Raw genomic sequence first — 17,793 nt, 5'->3', positions numbered from 1 at the left:
AGCTTTTGACTCGTTGGGAGGAGGCCCCCTTGTTTTTCATCAGCCTGTACAGACTGAGGGTAATCTCACTTCATCATCCTTTTATCACATGACATTTGTCTAAATCCTTGGCTTACTGTACATTCCTGCGCTGTGACCTGTCAGCTGATTAAGTGTTAGTAGCAATGCATTGCTTCTACTGTATTTCCAGGGTTGCTATAATACTGTTATTCTGAACAATTTGTCTTTTGCATGCTTATTCCCATGACCATAAAATTTTATGTGTAGGCTTTCTATTTCTTGGAACAGATTCACACACGCTCCAGAAAGTTGTAATGCATTTGATCATGTGAGACTGCATGTACGACAATGTGTGTTAAATAAGAAGAGTCCTGTAGAGTTTGGTTTTGAGGTTTATTTTACAACTCATCAGCAATAATTTAGAACAGCATATGTGTAAAGCGTTAACGAAATGTGCAACAGTTGCTCAGGTATATATCTTTTTAAAAAATCCATAGACTTCTACAACATTGACATTGACATGTATATTTTATGGTATATTCACACAAAAAAAAAACTATTTACAGACGCACATGCCATTTCAGATAACAGTTTGACAACAGATTTGGGGGAAAACATCTGAAGAAAACTACAAAAGCAATGTCATGTATGCAAAATACATTGAAAATGATCAGTTTATTCTGTCACGTGTGAAACCTCGGGGGGGAAAAGCTGAACGACAATACACTTGCAGGAATTAATCTCTTAGAAAATAGGCCAAGATAAAGATAAAGTTCCCAAAACAGCAATAACCATAACTGATGGCCACATGATTCTTTCCCACCTTTGTCAAATATTTTAAAAGTGAGGTTTTATGTAGCGATAGTATACAACACAGAATCAGGGACCGTCTGGTGTGTGATGGGGCGTCGAGGAGTTTTCACATCCGATTGTGAATTGAATACTTTTTCCTTAAAAGATTTAGAAATGAGTAATGTTGTGTAAAAAATACTTCATCGCCCCTTTTACTTCATGAAATCATGGCAAAGCGTCTGGTACAACTCTGCTCCTTCTTGTGAATTGAAGTGACATTCATTTTCAAGACAATTCAATACAATAGAAAGGTTCAAAGAGAACTACAGTGATTGACTCTGAAAAAAAGTAAGCTGTCTGTTGGGGGGGGGGGGGGGGGGGCTCAAAGCTGAGAAAAGTGCACTTTACATCTCAAAGAGTAAAGATCGTCCTACATTCAATATCAAAGATCTCTAAAGGTCTCCTCTATCCTGGAGGTACAGGCCACTGCACCTCTGTGCAGAAGTGCCTCATTCAGGGGATTTACAGTGTGTGTGTGTGTGTGTGTGTGTGTGTGTGTGTGTGTGAGAGAGAGAGAGAGATCAGGAGGGACAGAGCCTATCCCGTGCAAAGTTTGGGATGACGTCCTGTCAGCGGTCACTTCCAGGAGCACTTCTCTAATAGGCCCGTTCAGTGCCCATTTGCGTTCTGTTAACGAATCAGACTGTATTCGTAATATTTACAGTCAGAGTCAGCCAGGCTCCTAATAACCTTGGCAGAGGTCAGTTGTAACTTCATACATTGAAAAGAAAAAAGAGAGAGAGACTCGCTTGATTGGGATACTGCGCACTGTCCAAGTACTCAAAGATGTTGGCACCAATGCTGCCATTTGAAAATATTGTTTATCAAAGAGGATTAAAAAAAACCCTAACTCCAGCACAACACCGTCGTGTGAGTCGATCGTCGTCGACAATCGTTCAGACTGTTTCATCTGTCTCGAGTGCAAAAGGCACAGCCAGTGTCCCCCGTTCCGACCGAGACAACTTCTACACACACACACACACACACACACACACACACACACATTCCCTCAGCAGAATGCACAGAGAGCGGTCGACGCGGGCGGACTAGCTCGCGTCACAAGCGGAGAAGTGGTCGCGGGGGGAGCGCTTGTTCTCCGCGGCCGCGTCGCCTTCGCCTTCGCCGTCGTCGTCGCTCGCGAGACTCTCGTCGCGCTCGTCGCCCGTCTCCGCGTCGTGAGAGCCGTCTCTGTCCGGGGAGGGGGCGTCGTGGCACGGCGGCGACGCGCCAAAGTGCGCGGACAAGCCGGGGAACGCGGCGGCGGCGGCGGCGGCAGCGGCGGCCGCCTGCGCGGGGTACAGCCAGGGGAACGGGGAGGCGAGCGCGGCCGCCGCCGCCGCCGCCGGGTACATGTACTTGTCAATGTTGCCTTTGTCGAACAAAGGCATGTAGGACGCCGCGGCTGAGGGGTTGATGAAGTAAAAAGGCATGCAGATCGGCGTCTGCTGTCCCACGCCGCTTATTCCCATCAAAGAGTTCATCAGCGCCTGGGGCCTGGTGGCGTCCGCGGCCCCCAGCCCGCTCCCAGACCAGGTCATCTTGGGCTTCTTGGCCGCGCGCTCGTCTCCAAACTCTTGCTTGATCTTCACCGCCTTGGGTCCCTGCGCCTTATCGCGCGCGCACTCTTTGTCTTTGCCGTCGCCCTTCTCGGCCTCGCCCCCGTATCCACTGTCAGTGTCTGTGTCGTTCTCGTTCAGCTCCCCGCCCTGGGTCCTCTGGATGACCGGCACACAGTTGGCCTGGCCGTCGGCTCGCTGCCCGTCCTGCCGTGCGTCCCCGGCTGCCAGCTGGTGCTGTGGCGGCTGCGCGCCCGCCTGGAACTGCGCCAGCACCTTGTGGAGGTGGCCGATGAGCTGCGCGCACCTCTGCTCTCGCGCCGTCCAGTTCTCGAACTGACTCAGATACTGCAGGACCTCCTTGGCACAAGCCTGGAACCCGGAGTGGAACGCGTCCAGATCGGCGTGGATGGACGATTTCATCGACCGGTCCCCTGCGAGACACGCAGTTCAAAGATTAACAAAAAGAGTATCATCCCGTGTCGTGGCTCATCAGAAGTCCACGACGAGACGCGGCGGACGTGCATCAGCAGCACGTCTGCACGTCTGCATACTAACAGAGTAAACCACAGTCTGTCTGAATATAGGTCTGTTTTTTTTTTTAATTTTCTGATGCGCACCACCCTCTGAACACATTGCATTTGTTTAAATCAATCATTTCTGTAAAAACGGTTTCATCATGCAAACATTATCGTTATTTCTAACTTGTCTATTGACTTCACGCGCTTACCGTTCTGCAGAGCCACAATCTTCTGGTGCTGCTGCTCGGTGACGGCAGTCAGCGCGTTCAAGTGCTTCAGCGTTAACTCCAGGACCACTGCCTTCTCCAAGTGCCCGAGCGTCTGTGGAGAGGGGAAACAAAGGTGCCGTCAAAGGCCGTTGGCGAGATGTCTTCTGTCGCGCAAAACTTTTTGTCTCATCGTGTTCTTCTCACCGACAGCTTCAGATGTTCGGGTAGCAAATCCTTCAGCTGCCCGATGCATTCGTTGATTCGGTCTCTCCGCTTCTTCTCTATCAACCGGTGTGGCAACTTGTATGCGTCCTGCAGACGGAAAACAAACAAACAAACACCCACAGCCGTTGACCGTTTTGAAGTAGGAATATTAAAGAAGAAAGTTGTGCCACATGTGCCACACATGTAGCGCGTTTGAGCGTAATGGGCACACACACACATGTTGGTTAGTCAGAACAATAAAGTGGATTTTTGGATTCCCACCAAAAACATATATTTTTTTTAAAACTAAAGAAAAAACGCAGGCAGGCTCACCTTCCCACCATCCTCTCGTTTTATTCCTCTTTTGGATTTGCACATGTAGATCGAGGGGTAGTCCACCCTGCAAATGCAAGAGGAAAGTGTCCGGTTGTCAGAACAGTGTGCATGGTGGACGAGAGTTTGACAAGAGTTTTGCCAAACGCGACACTCACCCCAGGAAATCTGCGTGCTCCATGAACTGCCTGTCCTGTAAATGCGGTATTCTTTCATCCATCACTTGTCCTTCGTCTGCTGCTGCTGCTGCTGCTGCTGCTGGCTATCCGCGTCCCGAGCGTCTTCTGGGGAGGAGGAGGGGGGGAAACGTTTGTTGATCCACAACGTCCACAGTATACGGCGGGGCTAAGGGGGTGGGGGGTGGGAGACGATGCACGGTGCGTGTCCTCCGGTGCGAGCTGCGCTTCAGACTGACGCCTGGAGTTCCCCGAGCAGCCACTTTGCGAAGCCGTCGGTGCTGTGGTCGGAGCGCGCACGCGCGCCTCCGGTGGGGAACAGCTCCCGACTCACGTGTAGCCTGCACCAGCGCAAAGTCCGGCGATCACACGTCGTCCGCGTTGCAGCCGCCGCTCCCACAGCGACGTCGTCCGAGACCGTCCGACTTGGGACCCGGCGGCCGAAACGTGACGACGCATGCGCACAATGTGCGGACGAGTGCAAAGGCGCACGGGCGCGAGGAGAGACAGGACTAATACAGGATCAGTCCGGTGGTTTGACATCACCGGTGTCCGAAACTTCGCAGGTGTGTGACACGTGGCGTGGGGGCTGACGCATGAGGGGGACATCATGTGAGACTTTGTCTTGTTGCCTGGTTTCAAAGAAAATCAGATTTTTCTCTTTACAGGAAGAAAAAAAAATTACTGTCAACTTCCTCTAAAAAAAATAAAATGAACCGTCTTTATTGAGATTAACGTAAACACGGGGCGACCTCTGTCAAACGTGCAAGGTGCGTGCAGTGTGTGTGTGTGTGTGTGCGCGCGCCTGTCACTCGGTGCTGTTGCCCGGGGCAGGGCAGGTTTACCCACTCTCACATATTCAGTGATCCAAAGCTGCGTCGTCAGTAACCATGGCACCGGCCCAGCTGTGTGCTCCGACACGTGCACCTCGCCTCTTTATTAATCTGAGCATGGGCGCTGCTCTCCCACCTCCACCTCACCGCCTTTGTCCAATAGTGAAATGATGATACGCTATAATAATAATAATAATAATAATGATGATGATGCTGGTTTAACAAAGAGTCGTTGCTAATTGATGGTTTGCCAATTCCACTCTGTCTGTCTGATGTCCTTAAAGAATGAACCCCAAATATATAGTCACTCAGTTCATCATGTTGTTGTTTTTTTTACTGTATTCACTAATAGGATCAAAGTAAGCATTGTCTGGATCTTTCCATACAAATGTGTTATTATAAACTACAAGTGATCTATTAATCCCTCTAGTAAATTAATCTGATATTACCTGACACCTGTTACCCCCCTTTTGAACATTGAAGTGTTCGAAAACATCAAAATCTGAGCCCCTGTAATGCCTCACATGCCTTATGATCACATTACTTCTTCCTGCGAGTCATGTGACTGTTTCTGGCAGGCAGCATATGGCTCTCTTGTGTAAGAGTGCTGACAAATAATCATCCGATCACTCCTGATCTCAAATGAAGTGTGACCATCTCTGCGCTGGCTTTTCATTAACTCCTGCCGATTCACCTCTGCACTTTCCCCTTTCTCGTCTTTCATGCGTCTACGAGTGAAATCCTCTCACTGTCGTGTGTTGGAGTACCCCTTCCAGTCTTCCTCCCCCTTCCCTTCTCTTCCTTTTCCTCCACAGTATGCTGCCTGCTCTATATGTGGCACTAGGGCGGCTTCAGGAATCCAGTCCAAATGTTTTCCATATTAGTTCAGAGCCTTCTCTGTTTCCAAATAGCAACCGAGCTGGGCTTATGGTGAGAGGAGGCCTCTGCAGGGAGGGGAAGGGAAGGGGAAAGAGGCAGGGCGGCAGGCTCGTCCACCCCAAACTCTGCAAAAGTAAATGTTGGGAGGGACGGAGAGGGAAAAAAGTGTGAAGACGGGAGGAGAAATGGGGCAGAAAGGTTCCTCGGACAAGAAGGAGGCCAAGAAGAAGAGAGATGAAGGCCCAGCACCAGAAGACAGCAATAAGTGCAGAAGCTGTTGCTTCCCGCTGCTCGTCGCCCTGCTCCAGCTGATGTTAGGCGTCGCTGTCACAGCCGTGGCCTTCCTCATGTTGGCCATCAGCCCCTCACTCCTGACCAGGGAGACGCCACACTGGGCTGGGATCATTGTAAGCGCCATCCTCTTGCTCTAACATCAGCCTCTGCATTCATATTCATTTTGCATGGAACCCGAGTGTCCCATTTCTGATTCTTCTGCATTACCCTGAGCTGTACACATCTCACCACGCTGCATGTCAACACTGGCCCCTACCCTGCTGTCTCAGCCAACACGGTCACTGCTGCTGTCGTGTAGTGATAAATCTCATCTGTCATATTCGTCTGACTGCGTGCACCTGAAATCTCCAATCTGTCTCAGTCACCCGAAAACCCTTCCTGCACCTGCTGTTGTTTCTGTTGCACGTCTGGCAAATCCTCAACATCTGGGCAGGTGAAACGAGCCAGCCAATCACTGAATGCCTTTTTCCGGCTTGACCTTTGAACACTTGAGGCATCTGAACACCACGTTGTTATTTGCAAATGTAGTTAAACCCCGTTGTCTTTATCGTATCCCTTATCAGAACACACATTTCATCTACTTTATAAAACATCGATGCTCTCTATTTTTAATATCCTTTATCTGTAACTTCAAAACTGACACGAAGATCCCTGTTGAGTAACTAGGAAAGGCAACATTTGTATTGAGGTGTCAGCTGAAGTTGAGGCACCGAAGTGGTATGGAGCTGAACGCAGTTCAAAATTAACAGCTGAAGAGTACGTGCTGCATGCAGCTGTAAAAGATGATAGAAACTGAAAATGTCTGTCGATGTCAGAGACATGAAAGCAACTGAAATGTCATTTGATGTGTAAAGGGCTGAAAGCAGCTAATGTGTATTTGGCGCAGTTTAAGTTTCATTTGAGGGGACGGTAAGGGATGAAAATTTAGATTCCACTCGATCAAACTCTCAAAGGAACTCAAGTGTCAGAGTCTAAGAGCTTAAAATTCAGTTTAAGGCTAAGTTAATAATAAGAGAGTTAAATGTGTTTCTGCAGTTTCTTTTGATTGTAAGTGAACAATGATAAACTGTCTCTGTGAAGTTCCAAATACAAAAATCTTAAATCTTATCATGAATTACGATAATAGGTAAAAATCTCAATTTATCATCCTAATTCAGAATTAGATTTAAGATCACATTTTGGTGATAGGAACAACAACAAAATAAAAGAAGCCTGGTGTTCCTGTTTGGGTCCCATCTTAGTCTATCACAGACGCCATCTGCTCTCGAAAACATCCCTGGACACCAACATCCCGAGTCAGATGCTCACGAGATCCAGCCGAGTGAAAAACACTGAGGTCATCGAGAACTTTCCAGAGAACCCTGAATTCTTAAGAACCTGGGAAAAACATTTAAATAAGATGCTGAACGTTAGTCACAAGACTCCAATTGCACTGAAGAGACAGTGTGAGTGTGTCTCTGTGTGAGAGGGAGAGAGAAAGAGCGGGAGAGAGAGAGAGTAATGTAATCAGATGATAGTTTACTGCTGCTGAATCATGCAATATTAAGAGACACCTCTGAAATCCTGGCCACAAGACATTCTCTGGAAATTAATTCTTGTTCATACTGTTTCTATAGCAAGCATGTAAATCATATCTACAGCAACTAGCTGCAGAGTATCCAAATGATATCGTCCATCGGTGCGTCTAGTCAGAAATTAACGGGTTGAGTACATTCTTTGTGATATAGTGAAAGGCCATAAAATGAGCATTATGCTGAGTAATGTTCCAATAAGTGTTAATCTAACCAAACTATGCCAAATATTTCCTGGCGTGTTGTTGCAGCTGTGCTTAGTTTCCATCCTGGGCTTCATCCTGTACTGTATCACCTACGTCCCCGACGAGAGGACGTCTCTGCAGTTCATTGTGAAGGTGAGTCGACGCGCATACTGAACACAATATTCTGCCAAACTGACGTTAAGTGTGAAATGCGTGACAATGCGTCACGTACGTCAGTCAAACCACAATGGGACTCTTTGAAATTGAAAACATCAGATCGATGGATCAGTATTATTTCCAGTGTATTTGTCAGTATATTTGACCTTCGCAGAGCAAAATGTTTTACTCAGTAAAACTGTAGTTGTTAGATCTCAGTTCTTAGAGAGCTGCCTCTGTCAGTGGAGGAGAGAGAGGGAAAGAGAGATTTAACAGCATTTCGTTGTTTAAAAGAGTTCTGTGGGGATTCCTATGACTGGATGAGTGCATTCATTAATGCCACTGGATTGTTCAGCTTAATTAGCTTTACAATATATGCAGTTGGAATTTCAAGGCAATTAAAAATCATTCCGTCATTGTTCGCTGCAGAGGAGGAGACCCTTGGAAGAAGCATCCTCTGTTTTTTTCTTTTCTTCTGCCTGGCTCTTGTGTGCATACCAGGTTCAAATACGTACATTCACTATTGCTTAACATTTTAAAAGCAATTTGCATGAGGAAATGAAGCTAATTTGCCAAATGGTCTTTGCAGAGAGGAAAGGTTAAAAAGCCAATTCAAAGTGTACTTGAATACCTTCTGATTCTCTGAATCACCTAAATTACTTTTATTTCAACGTGCATGACATTTATATAAACATATCTGCGGCCAGGCCAAGAATGACGGGACCGGACACAGGATGAATTAATTTGTGGGTCTTTTATTCCCCCGACTGCATTGAATGAAGAGAGCAGCATTGAATAAATAATTTTGAGGATTTTACAGAAAACAAACATTAAAAGATCAAAAATAATATGTCTCCCTCTTCAGCCACTGTCAACTCTCAGCTATGAAATACCATATGAACAATGGGGCATGCAGCTCCACAATATAGGATCAAGAATCGTTTTGCCTGTAGTAGACGACAGTAGTGGCTTCCCTAGATGAAGAAAATAAAGAAACAAGAAACAAAACAAACCCCACACCTGTAAAGCCACAACGAGGTTTTCTAAAAGCATTCTGTAAATACACAGACATTAATGAACAAAAATATGTATTTTTACTGAACTCACAGAATAACATACTGCACTCACTCTCATTCCAGTGTGTACTGCTTTCGCGCCAAAACACACACACACACACACACACACACACACACACACACACACACACCAGGACGTCATCTCCCCTCTGGATTGTTAAAATCATACGAGATATACATTCGTGTAAATAGTCAGGATTCACTGATATAAAACGATGCTCATGAGGGAAATCTTTCACTACTTACGCCGACACGCTGTTCACGAAGTACGAAAACACGTTTCTCGTTTTTCCGCACGGCTGCTTCCGTGTTCTGAGTCTCGCGGGAACATGTACATATAATCTCGCGGGATTTAATATCGCGCTGCTCTATTTTATAGGGACAGCATTTGAGCAAAAACGGCTTTTATAGACAATTGAACAAAACAATTTCTATGGGAAAACATTATATATATACATTAATAATAAATACATAGTACTTATATACACAGTTATCACAATGATGACTATATCTTCCTTGCTAAAATATAACATATAGTGTCGTTCAACACAATCTTGGTCTGCATTTGAGTCCTGTCAGTTTAAACTGTAACTGTTCATTTTATTTCATTTTAGTCTTATTTCCAGTCTGTCCTGTTGTTTTAGAAATTTAGACAGATTTACATGTGTTCTGCGATCAGTCCATCGTGTGTGTGTTAGTTCTGTTAATGTGGTAAATTCAAATAGCTCAATGAAACCATGGCTTGTATGCATTCTGAGCTTAAGGAGGTAAGAATTGTACAACGTATGACTTTACAGACAGTTAATCTATTTCAATTGGCCATGGCTCGATGTTGTCAAGAGGGGAGAGGCACAAGTGGAGTGAGTAGAAAATGTGCTGTAAGTGGAGACATTTCTGAAGTTAAGTGATACTGTTGTGGCAGATAAGGATTCTGGCTCGCCGCTATCCCTGTTCAGCCTTCCTTTATTGTGTCGGTTGATCAGATTGGAGTTCTATGAGTTTGTCAGTGCTCACTAAAAAGTGTTTCAGGGGACCACATGGACTGTAAACAACAATTGGAATGTTGTTGCCTTTCACTTTTTCCCCCTGCTTTGGTGTTTCGGATCATTTCCATTCAGTGAAGCACATAATGCTCAAAAAGTAGTGTTTGAGGCCCTCGCTGTACATACGTCTCCCTGTAACCAATTATACTCCAGATTCCACAGCTGTTCCCAAATGATCATAAATTCCATATCAAATCATGCTCAGCTCATCACTTGCATAATTCCATAAGCGGCATATAAGAGAGAGAGCAAAAATACACCAGTGAATGAGGGCTCCTGTTATGTAAGTGATGGGATTAAGATGAAGGTTTAGTGTTATTGAGATTGTGCAATTGCACAAACAACACAAAGCCCCCGTCACATTTTACAACTGTATTTTTAGACACACTGGGCTGTCGAACACCCTCACACAGGATGTGCACCAAAGGTGGGAAGCAGCTGTGGCTGCAGGGCTGTCTATGTCTTACATGTGCTGTGTCTGCTCTGTGCTAAAAGGTGGGCTCCCACTCTAATGGTCAGACCTCGCCCTTAAGTATTGTGGGTAATCTCTTTGAATTGAACTTGCCATAGGCACTGAGCCAGCATGTCAGTTTCTAAGCTGCAGTTTTGGCACTCTGGGTAAATCACGAGACAACAGACTAAAGCAGGAGCCATATTTCTAGAATAAAACAGTTTGTTTTTGACCAAAGCTTTCAAGGTAAAAGTGTGTGAGCTCATTCTTGTCCTCTCCCCTCCACAGCTCCTATACTTTGTCCTGTGTCTAATCGGACTGGTCATTTCGGTGCTGGTTATGGCATTCGCTGGATACCACTACTCACAGACCAGCAGCTTCAACTGCGATCAGGTGGAAGAGGACTGCGTGTGCAGGCTGGATCGAGACGACCCAATAGCCCGCACCTTCACCTACAAGGGGGTCAGCGACTGTGAGGTGATCACCGGGACACTCACGCTCTACTTCTTGCTCCAGATCGTGCTGAACCTGGCCCAAGCAATCGTCTGTGCCGTCGGTGCCTTCATCATGTGGAAGGACCGTTACCAGGTCTTCTTCGCTGGTCTCCAGATCGGCTCTCCCTCCACGCAGCACTGGCAGAAGGTTTAATGTGATGAGGACAGGGAGGGAAATGCCAACTGGGTGATTACACTCTGAAGGACAGGAAATTGGCATCTGCGGTGTGTGTTTTCTTTGATGTCAGTTTACTTTTTGTGGTGGTTGAACTAAAATGGCTTTTTGCACAGATTTTGTATACCACATATGTAAATTTGTACTTCCAGTTGCTGGTGTTATTATATTATTGTGGAACTAGTGTTCCAAGATAATGAAATCTTCACATTGTTCATAGTTATGTTGTCATTTGCTCTTGAGACATACGGCTCATATACAATTACAATACCAGACAAGTTACAAGCACAACACTCATTTGTTTTGCACTTAAATCCCAAAATGCAAAAAGAAAATGTTGTTTGTTTTGAGTTACTGAGAATTAAATACCCCAATTGTTGCTTCAGTGATTCATTGATTGAACCAACAAATTATGGTTTGCAAATGTAAAATGTTACTGCCTCAAGCTTTATTAGTTCACTGCTTTACAATCAGACAATCACATCATATTGATATTTTTAACTCTAAATTGCTTCTCATTTTCATGTTGCAGGTCACAGAAACAGCAATTAGGTGGATTCATTTCACAAATAGGCAGTTTTATTACATTTGCTGTTTTAAATAACAGTTCAATAAACATTGCATAAAGTGATTGAGATAAACCCTGTGCAACAGCATGCAGTTCAGTTACATGCAGTAAGAATGGATCCTGTGACACTGTACCCCATGAGACTGGATCCAGGCAGAACTGGGCTGTGGCTTGTGAAGGTGGATGCCAGGCCAGTAGCCAGCATGACTCAAACAGCCTGTAGGAGTCAAATGGCTGCAGCCACAAAGAGAGAAGGGGGGAGGAGGGGGGTTCTGGGGTGAGGAAAGGGGGACTCAGACATGCAGCTAGACTAAAGTATAGAAATCATCCCAGTGTGTTTACAGCATTTCAGTTGTTTTCTTTCTGCCAGCACAGCACAAAAGGAGCATTTCTTTTAAATGCTCGACCATGTGCAGAGTTCAGCTTCCTTTCATTCTTACTCTCATGTCAGGTGCCAAGAACAGGAGTCACCCACAGCCTGCACATGCTGAGCAGGGAATGGTAGCCCAAAAGTGTGCAGTGCTATATCTATTTTGTCACTGATAAAAAACAAAAGGTCGACTGTCTGGGGGTGGTTTGAGAATATTATTAATGTCTCACAGAGGCCTTAACTGTAGTGTGTGAGAAAGGGACGTTTTGTCTGGGTATAAAGAAGCCAGTGTGTGCATCTCAAGACTGTCCAACATGTTGATCGCACAAACGCTCAATCGCACACAAGCAGACACAGGAAGTCACATGCCAGTCCTCACGGGGGCATGTTTATTTATAAAGATGACAGTGAGGAGGGACCTTCCATCCCCATCCTCCTCCTCTTCCTCACTATGTGGCAACTCTCTGTGTGGTCCATTGATCTGTCATGGCAAAGACACTCAATGATATCTGACTCTGGAGGAGACCGATGCTGCCGTGGGTCTTCAGATGAGTCTGCAGGAGACAGAAGATCAAACTATATATTGACACAAAACACAACAACTTTCACTGGAACTTGAAAACAACAGAGTCATCCAGTATTTTAACAAGACTAGCTAACAATGGTAATTTACATGTATATGTGTATGTTTATCTCCAGTCAAATGGAGAGTTTAGCTCTAATTTATGGTTCAAATTGGAACTGAGCTTCCTGTGAGAGGTCGGTTTTGTGCGGTTCTTTCAGAGCATTGTAGTCAAGACTCACTCAAACTGCCTCCAGGCACTGAGGTGTTTGGACGTTCTACCGTGTATCTATTGACCTTCGCTCGGTGTTTTCTCGCGCCCACCACTGAATACACACAGGCTAAGCACGTGACTCTCTTGACTGTGGTTGGCAGAGAGATTCAAAAATGTCGGGATCCAAATGTGTCCACGGTTGAGCTCAAAAAGTAAATAATACACTGCGCACGTGCGTTAAGCCGCTTCAGTGTGTACTGAGAGGATGAAATGAAGTGGACCCATTTCGTGTATTAACCTAAGCTGATCCACCCCCCCCCCCCCCCCCCCCCCAAAGTAATTTGACATGTTTTTTGGCAAGTGGACACCAAAGTTAAAAGTGTAATACGCTCAATGATCAGGTTGCAAATCCCTGTGTTGAATCACACTATGGCAAGGAGACTTTCGCTAGACAGTAATGGCTGTCCTGGTTTTATCCTCTCCCCTTCCTCCACTCTCTGAGTCCAAAACATTCCAGTCATGCACTTTACCCTTCTTGTCTATGCAGTGACAGCTGCTCATCATTATGGCGCTGCATGGGCTAATTTTAATGGCTGTCACAGGCAGCAGGAGCAAATTCAGGCCTGCCAGCGTAAACAGTGAACTGGAGCCAGGAGGGATGGGCTTCTCTGTAGAGGGTAAATGACAGGATGAAGGGATAGAGGACCAGTTGAGGCCTTTCCTTCTCAACTATGTTACCCAAAGCACTCGCACACAAGCAAAAATAAAACAGCCCGATTCATCCACTACCACAAATACTGAAATACTTTGATACTGAGTGCTAAATTATCAACAATATGGATGATTATGCGGATGACAGGCCTCAATATAACCCATGCGCCCTACTTATAGAGCAATTTCACTTCTTTATGGATAAACACGCTGCATCGCAAAGGAAAAAAAAACAGGCAGGATCACTCAGGAACACATAAATATCTTCTGCATCATGGGTTCCCAAGCATGACGATGAACTAAAGTAACCTTTCTTCGGCAATGAGTTAATTTGAAAAGATCTTACACCGACAGTATTTAGTACAAAAGGTTGATATTGTTACTTAAAATTATATTAACACAAACTGAACTGTCAATGTTCAGGTCCATATAGCCTGTCACTTAATGTGGATTTTTTATTTTACTCAAAAAGAATTTCTATTCTGTCAAATTTGTTTAGGCTTCTCTCTGGTTCCAAGTCGCCCTGGTTGGAGATCACTGTTCCAGAAAACTTGCCTAATCTCATGTTTATGTGTTTTGATAACTTTCTGTTACTTTTTCAAAGGGTATTGCACTTGAAAATCAAATAAAGTTTTAGAGGTGGACTGATGTGGGAACAAAGATTCAATTCACGACTCTCGTCTAATCTTTATGCGTCATATCAGTTATTGATTAGCTGCAATGAAATGATGAGACGAGCGAAACTAAAGCAGCGCAGCGAGGACAGGCACAATCATCTGTTAACTTTGCTCTTAATATCAGGCGACTGCTCACACACGAGTTGAAATGTGATCCTGTCTGAATGAAGGGAGGTCTTTTCCTGGGACCTGTGCTCCCTGCATGGACAAGTGCAAGTGTGAGTAAACAATGGGTGGGTGGGTGCAGAGTAGGTCAGGGTGAATGTCGGGGAGCACTCATTGCTCCCCAACAACTAAAGTGACTGAAGCAAACTGCTTGAAAACATGCCAATGAGACTGGTTACAAATTTATTACAACATCTGAGCACATAAAATACATTTTTCCTCAACATTTTGCTATAACAGAAAGTGTCACAGGACAGTTAGCATCAAGCGCAGCAGTCTGCCATTCATTTGTGCAAGTTTAAAAGACAAGTTCAAACTTAACAATCAATTTTAGTCCGAGAGAGACTGGTAAAGGTGAAATACACAACAACAACAAAAAAGAAGCTTGAAGAAACAGTAGCAGATGAAGATGATACGAGAGGATACAGTCAATATTACAGGGTTAGCTGACATCTGAATACACACAAAGACGTTCATTTTGCCAACAAAGAACTGTACGCTTACCATCTTCAGTCAGTATTTATGTACCAATATAAGATTTAGACTTAAAAGAAACTTCAAGTAAGTTATAGACAAGTTTATGTTAAATTCACATTTAGTTTTATACTCTTAGTTAAAAAAAATCTGTAAATCTGTAAAAAGGCAACTGAAATGGTGCAGTGAATGCATTTTTAAAAACAACAAATATTACCCCAAACTATGTTTCCAGTTACAGGCTTGAATGTTTACCCTTTTTTTTAGTGCACTTTCAGTAATTGCAATTTACCGTTTATAAAAGTAAATGAGTAAGGCAGCATGAATCCTTTTCCAAAGCGTCCAAAATAATACTCCAGTTTATTAACTGCACATTTTCTTATAAATACCAATAGAAATCTAAAAAGGTAAAAGTGAAAATACTTGATGTCTGTGCTCACCATCTTCCCCGGGGGCCAATCAGAGATGCAAGAGACTTTCCGCTTCTCTGTTCACAGCCAATCCCTGACCTCGGTCAACACTGAGGCAGTTGAGGAACAGAGGCCGAGACAAGGTCAGATCTTAACCATTAACCCTACCGTAGCATTTCCCTCGATCTCTGTCTGGCACTAACACAACACTGGCAGATGTGTGCTGTGCCTGGCCAATCATTCACAGAGACGAGTTCCTCAGTATGCGAGAGCGTGTGCAGCGTGAGCACATAAGGCACAGTCTGTATCCGTTAATGCAGCATTTGGGACATAGAAAAGGCACAGAAGTGAGAATTTGTGTCTCGCTGTCATCAGTAATTGTTGGTGTACAACCGTGTATGTGCATTGTTCTTAAATAGAGGCCCGTCTCTTTGTCCTGTGTGAACCCTGAGCTCCTCAGTGGGCTGGGATGTGATGGTTGGGCTGAGGAGGACCCAGGAATCCGAGCCTCTGCTTGTTCTTCCTCTGTTCCGTCATCTGTGGAGGAGGCAGAGAGAAAAGAAAACATCAACCTGGTGTGTTTTTCAGTTTTGCATGTAGCATATGCATGATATGAAAACTTGTGTGTGTGCTATTATTTCTCAAGCAGGCACCTTAAAGGGACAGTTAGCCATTTTGGAGAAAGCTTGTCTCTCTCTTTGTTGTTGTTGTGGATGATGATTTTCTCAAAGTGTGGAGTGGTGTTCACAAACTGCACACAGTGCTGTGTGGTTTGGTCTCCACCATTTTTTTTGGTTTTCAATTTTACAGATTCAGGGCTTTGCCGGAAAAACATTTTTGTTTTTTGGCGCTCCCACCGACAGCTAGCGGACCGTGAGGGAATATTCGCAGATTTTCACAAAACGTGTATTGGTTTAAAATCACTTACTGCCCCTTTAATAGGAAAAACACAATATTTCCACAATGCTCACACGTACAGTAATTATTACTTTCCAGAGGGTAACATAAATTTTGAACTGCAGGTAAAAACAACACTAAATCTCTTGTCTCAAACAATGCAAGCTGTTTTTTTTTAATAAAAAATGTTTAAAAAAAAAGTTTCAGTCAGATTTTCAACTGACTGAAATGTTATACAAGAGAAACATTTACTTTCCACATTTGTATGCACACCGCTTTATTCAGCACCACTGTTACCGCTGGAAACCAAACTGTTCCTTGGACACTTCCTCAGAGGAAATAGTCATGTGGGTGTGTTACTGCGCAGAACTATGACCTGCACGTGTTGGTGTTGTATAAGTGTGGAGGAAGTGTTTGGTCCCTCACAATAATCGCATTTGCAGTGGTGTCAGTGTTGATGTCATAGAAGAAGGCCACTTATTTTGTAAACCATAGACTGTACATGCAGATCATAGGAAACTGAGCACTCAGTGCCAAACCCCAAAAAACCCACAGAAAAACAACAGCGGCGCACACAGATATACAATCTCAGCTGTGATAGTGTAAAGTGCCGAGGTCAGCGGAGGTTGTAACGGTAGGAGCTGCAACAAGACTTTCCACCCAGTCAGAAACGATGTGAGTTCAGAGCCGGTGTCAAACCTGCAGGCCTCCCCTTCGGACCGCGAAGCTGTAGATGGGCCTCACCTTGATCTGAGCAAACTAACTCACCTCTCATGGCGCATTCTAAAAATGTGGTTTATCATACAAGCGAGTGTATTACTGCCTGACTCCATATTGGTCATTACAGACAACTGCAGACCTAGATACGGTAAGAAAAAAAGAATGACCTGAAGTTGACCCAAACTACAGATTCAGAGATGAGGCATCAGTATCTTGCTCAAGGGAACTTGAACAGCACACAAACGTAGCTGCGACAGGGCCCACACCTGGGATCGGTGCCAGAGGGGAGATATTGCCGCTCGCTGAGGCTGACAGAGGTTGTTGTTTTGTTTGCTGGAGTGTGATCCTCCCCCGGTAGGAGTTGTTTTCACACATCTGGCAAAAGAGGAACAAGGACAGGCCTGTGACTGGAATCACATGCAGGGGAGGCAGGTGATGAGAGTGATCAGTCACACTGCAGCAGCAGAGCTAGTCATCCAAACAGCCACAGGCTCACTGGCGGCTCTGAGTCGCGCTGATCGCTGACATGATAGTAAACCATCATGCTGCGTTCAGTAGCATCAAGGCTCTGATAGAATCCCTGTAGATTACTGAACTGAAAAGATGGATTGCAGAATGAGACTGCTGACGTAGCCTCTTCCATGTGACCCTTTACCCTGGGGTTGTTTTTAGGTGAAAGGAGTCTCAGGGTCAGGTAGCACGTGGACTGTGGAATCTACAGTTGACTTAACGGCAAACAGCCAAACAAGATGTTACTTATACACTCGCTAGAAACAGGAGGATTTCTCTTTGCCCCTTGCTCTCAGTGCTTCCGCTGTGCCCAGATCAGAGCTTCCCCCCCCCTCTACCTGTTCCTTGAGCTCAGCCAGCTGGCCTGAGAGCTGAGCCACCAGAGTGACGGTGCCGTCCAGTTTGTCCTGCAGCGAGCGCATCTCATTCTGCTCGTTGTCTCCCTCGCTGCTCACCAGAGACATGGCTCTCATGCGGGGGAACCACTCCAAGTTCTTCTCCTGAGAG

The 17,793-nt window shown here is 45.1% G+C and overlaps 3 protein-coding genes across 5 annotated transcripts in view; 1 reads left to right on the top strand and 2 right to left on the bottom strand.

Moving 5' to 3' along the window:
- Positions 1 to 374: 374 nt before the first annotated feature.
- On the bottom strand, positions 375 to 9,153 carry bhlhe41 (basic helix-loop-helix family, member e41). Its single transcript, XM_035643633.2, has 6 exons — positions 9,092 to 9,153; positions 3,834 to 3,959; positions 3,676 to 3,742; positions 3,343 to 3,450; positions 3,139 to 3,250; positions 375 to 2,842 (listed from the first exon to the last, which is right to left on the bottom strand). Exons 2-6 carry the CDS (start codon positions 3,893 to 3,895, stop codon positions 1,899 to 1,901), a joined length of 1,293 nt encoding a protein of 430 aa, XP_035499526.1. The 5' UTR covers positions 3,896 to 3,959; positions 9,092 to 9,153; the 3' UTR covers positions 375 to 1,898.
- sspn (sarcospan (Kras oncogene-associated gene)) lies at positions 5,137 to 11,387 on the top strand. Its single transcript, XM_035643636.2, has 3 exons — positions 5,137 to 5,970; positions 7,680 to 7,766; positions 10,628 to 11,387. The coding sequence occupies exons 1-3, from the start codon at positions 5,701 to 5,703 to the stop codon at positions 10,985 to 10,987; spliced, it is 717 nt and encodes a 238-aa protein (XP_035499529.2). The 5' UTR covers positions 5,137 to 5,700; the 3' UTR covers positions 10,988 to 11,387.
- Positions 11,388 to 14,441: 3,054 nt separating this feature from the next.
- itpr2 (inositol 1,4,5-trisphosphate receptor, type 2) overlaps positions 14,442 to 17,793 on the bottom strand; it is a 50,052-nt gene continuing 46,700 nt past the window's right edge. For all 3 annotated transcript variants that reach the window (XM_035643631.2, XM_035643630.2, XM_035643632.2), the window contains 2 exons: positions 17,625 to 17,786; positions 14,442 to 15,696 (listed from right to left, as the gene is read on the bottom strand). In XM_035643631.2, coding sequence (XP_035499524.2) covers positions 15,616 to 15,696; positions 17,625 to 17,786 — 243 coding nt within the window. In that variant the 3' untranslated portion in view covers positions 14,442 to 15,615. The remainder of the gene's footprint in view (positions 15,697 to 17,624; positions 17,787 to 17,793) is intronic.

The sequence above is a fragment of the Scophthalmus maximus genome, chromosome 7, assembly GCF_022379125.1.
Source record: "Scophthalmus maximus strain ysfricsl-2021 chromosome 7, ASM2237912v1, whole genome shotgun sequence".
NCBI classification, from domain to species: Eukaryota; Metazoa; Chordata; class Actinopteri; order Pleuronectiformes; family Scophthalmidae; genus Scophthalmus; species Scophthalmus maximus.
The sequence above is the reverse complement of the archived record's forward strand: the minus strand, read 5'-3'. Positions and strand labels throughout refer to the sequence as shown.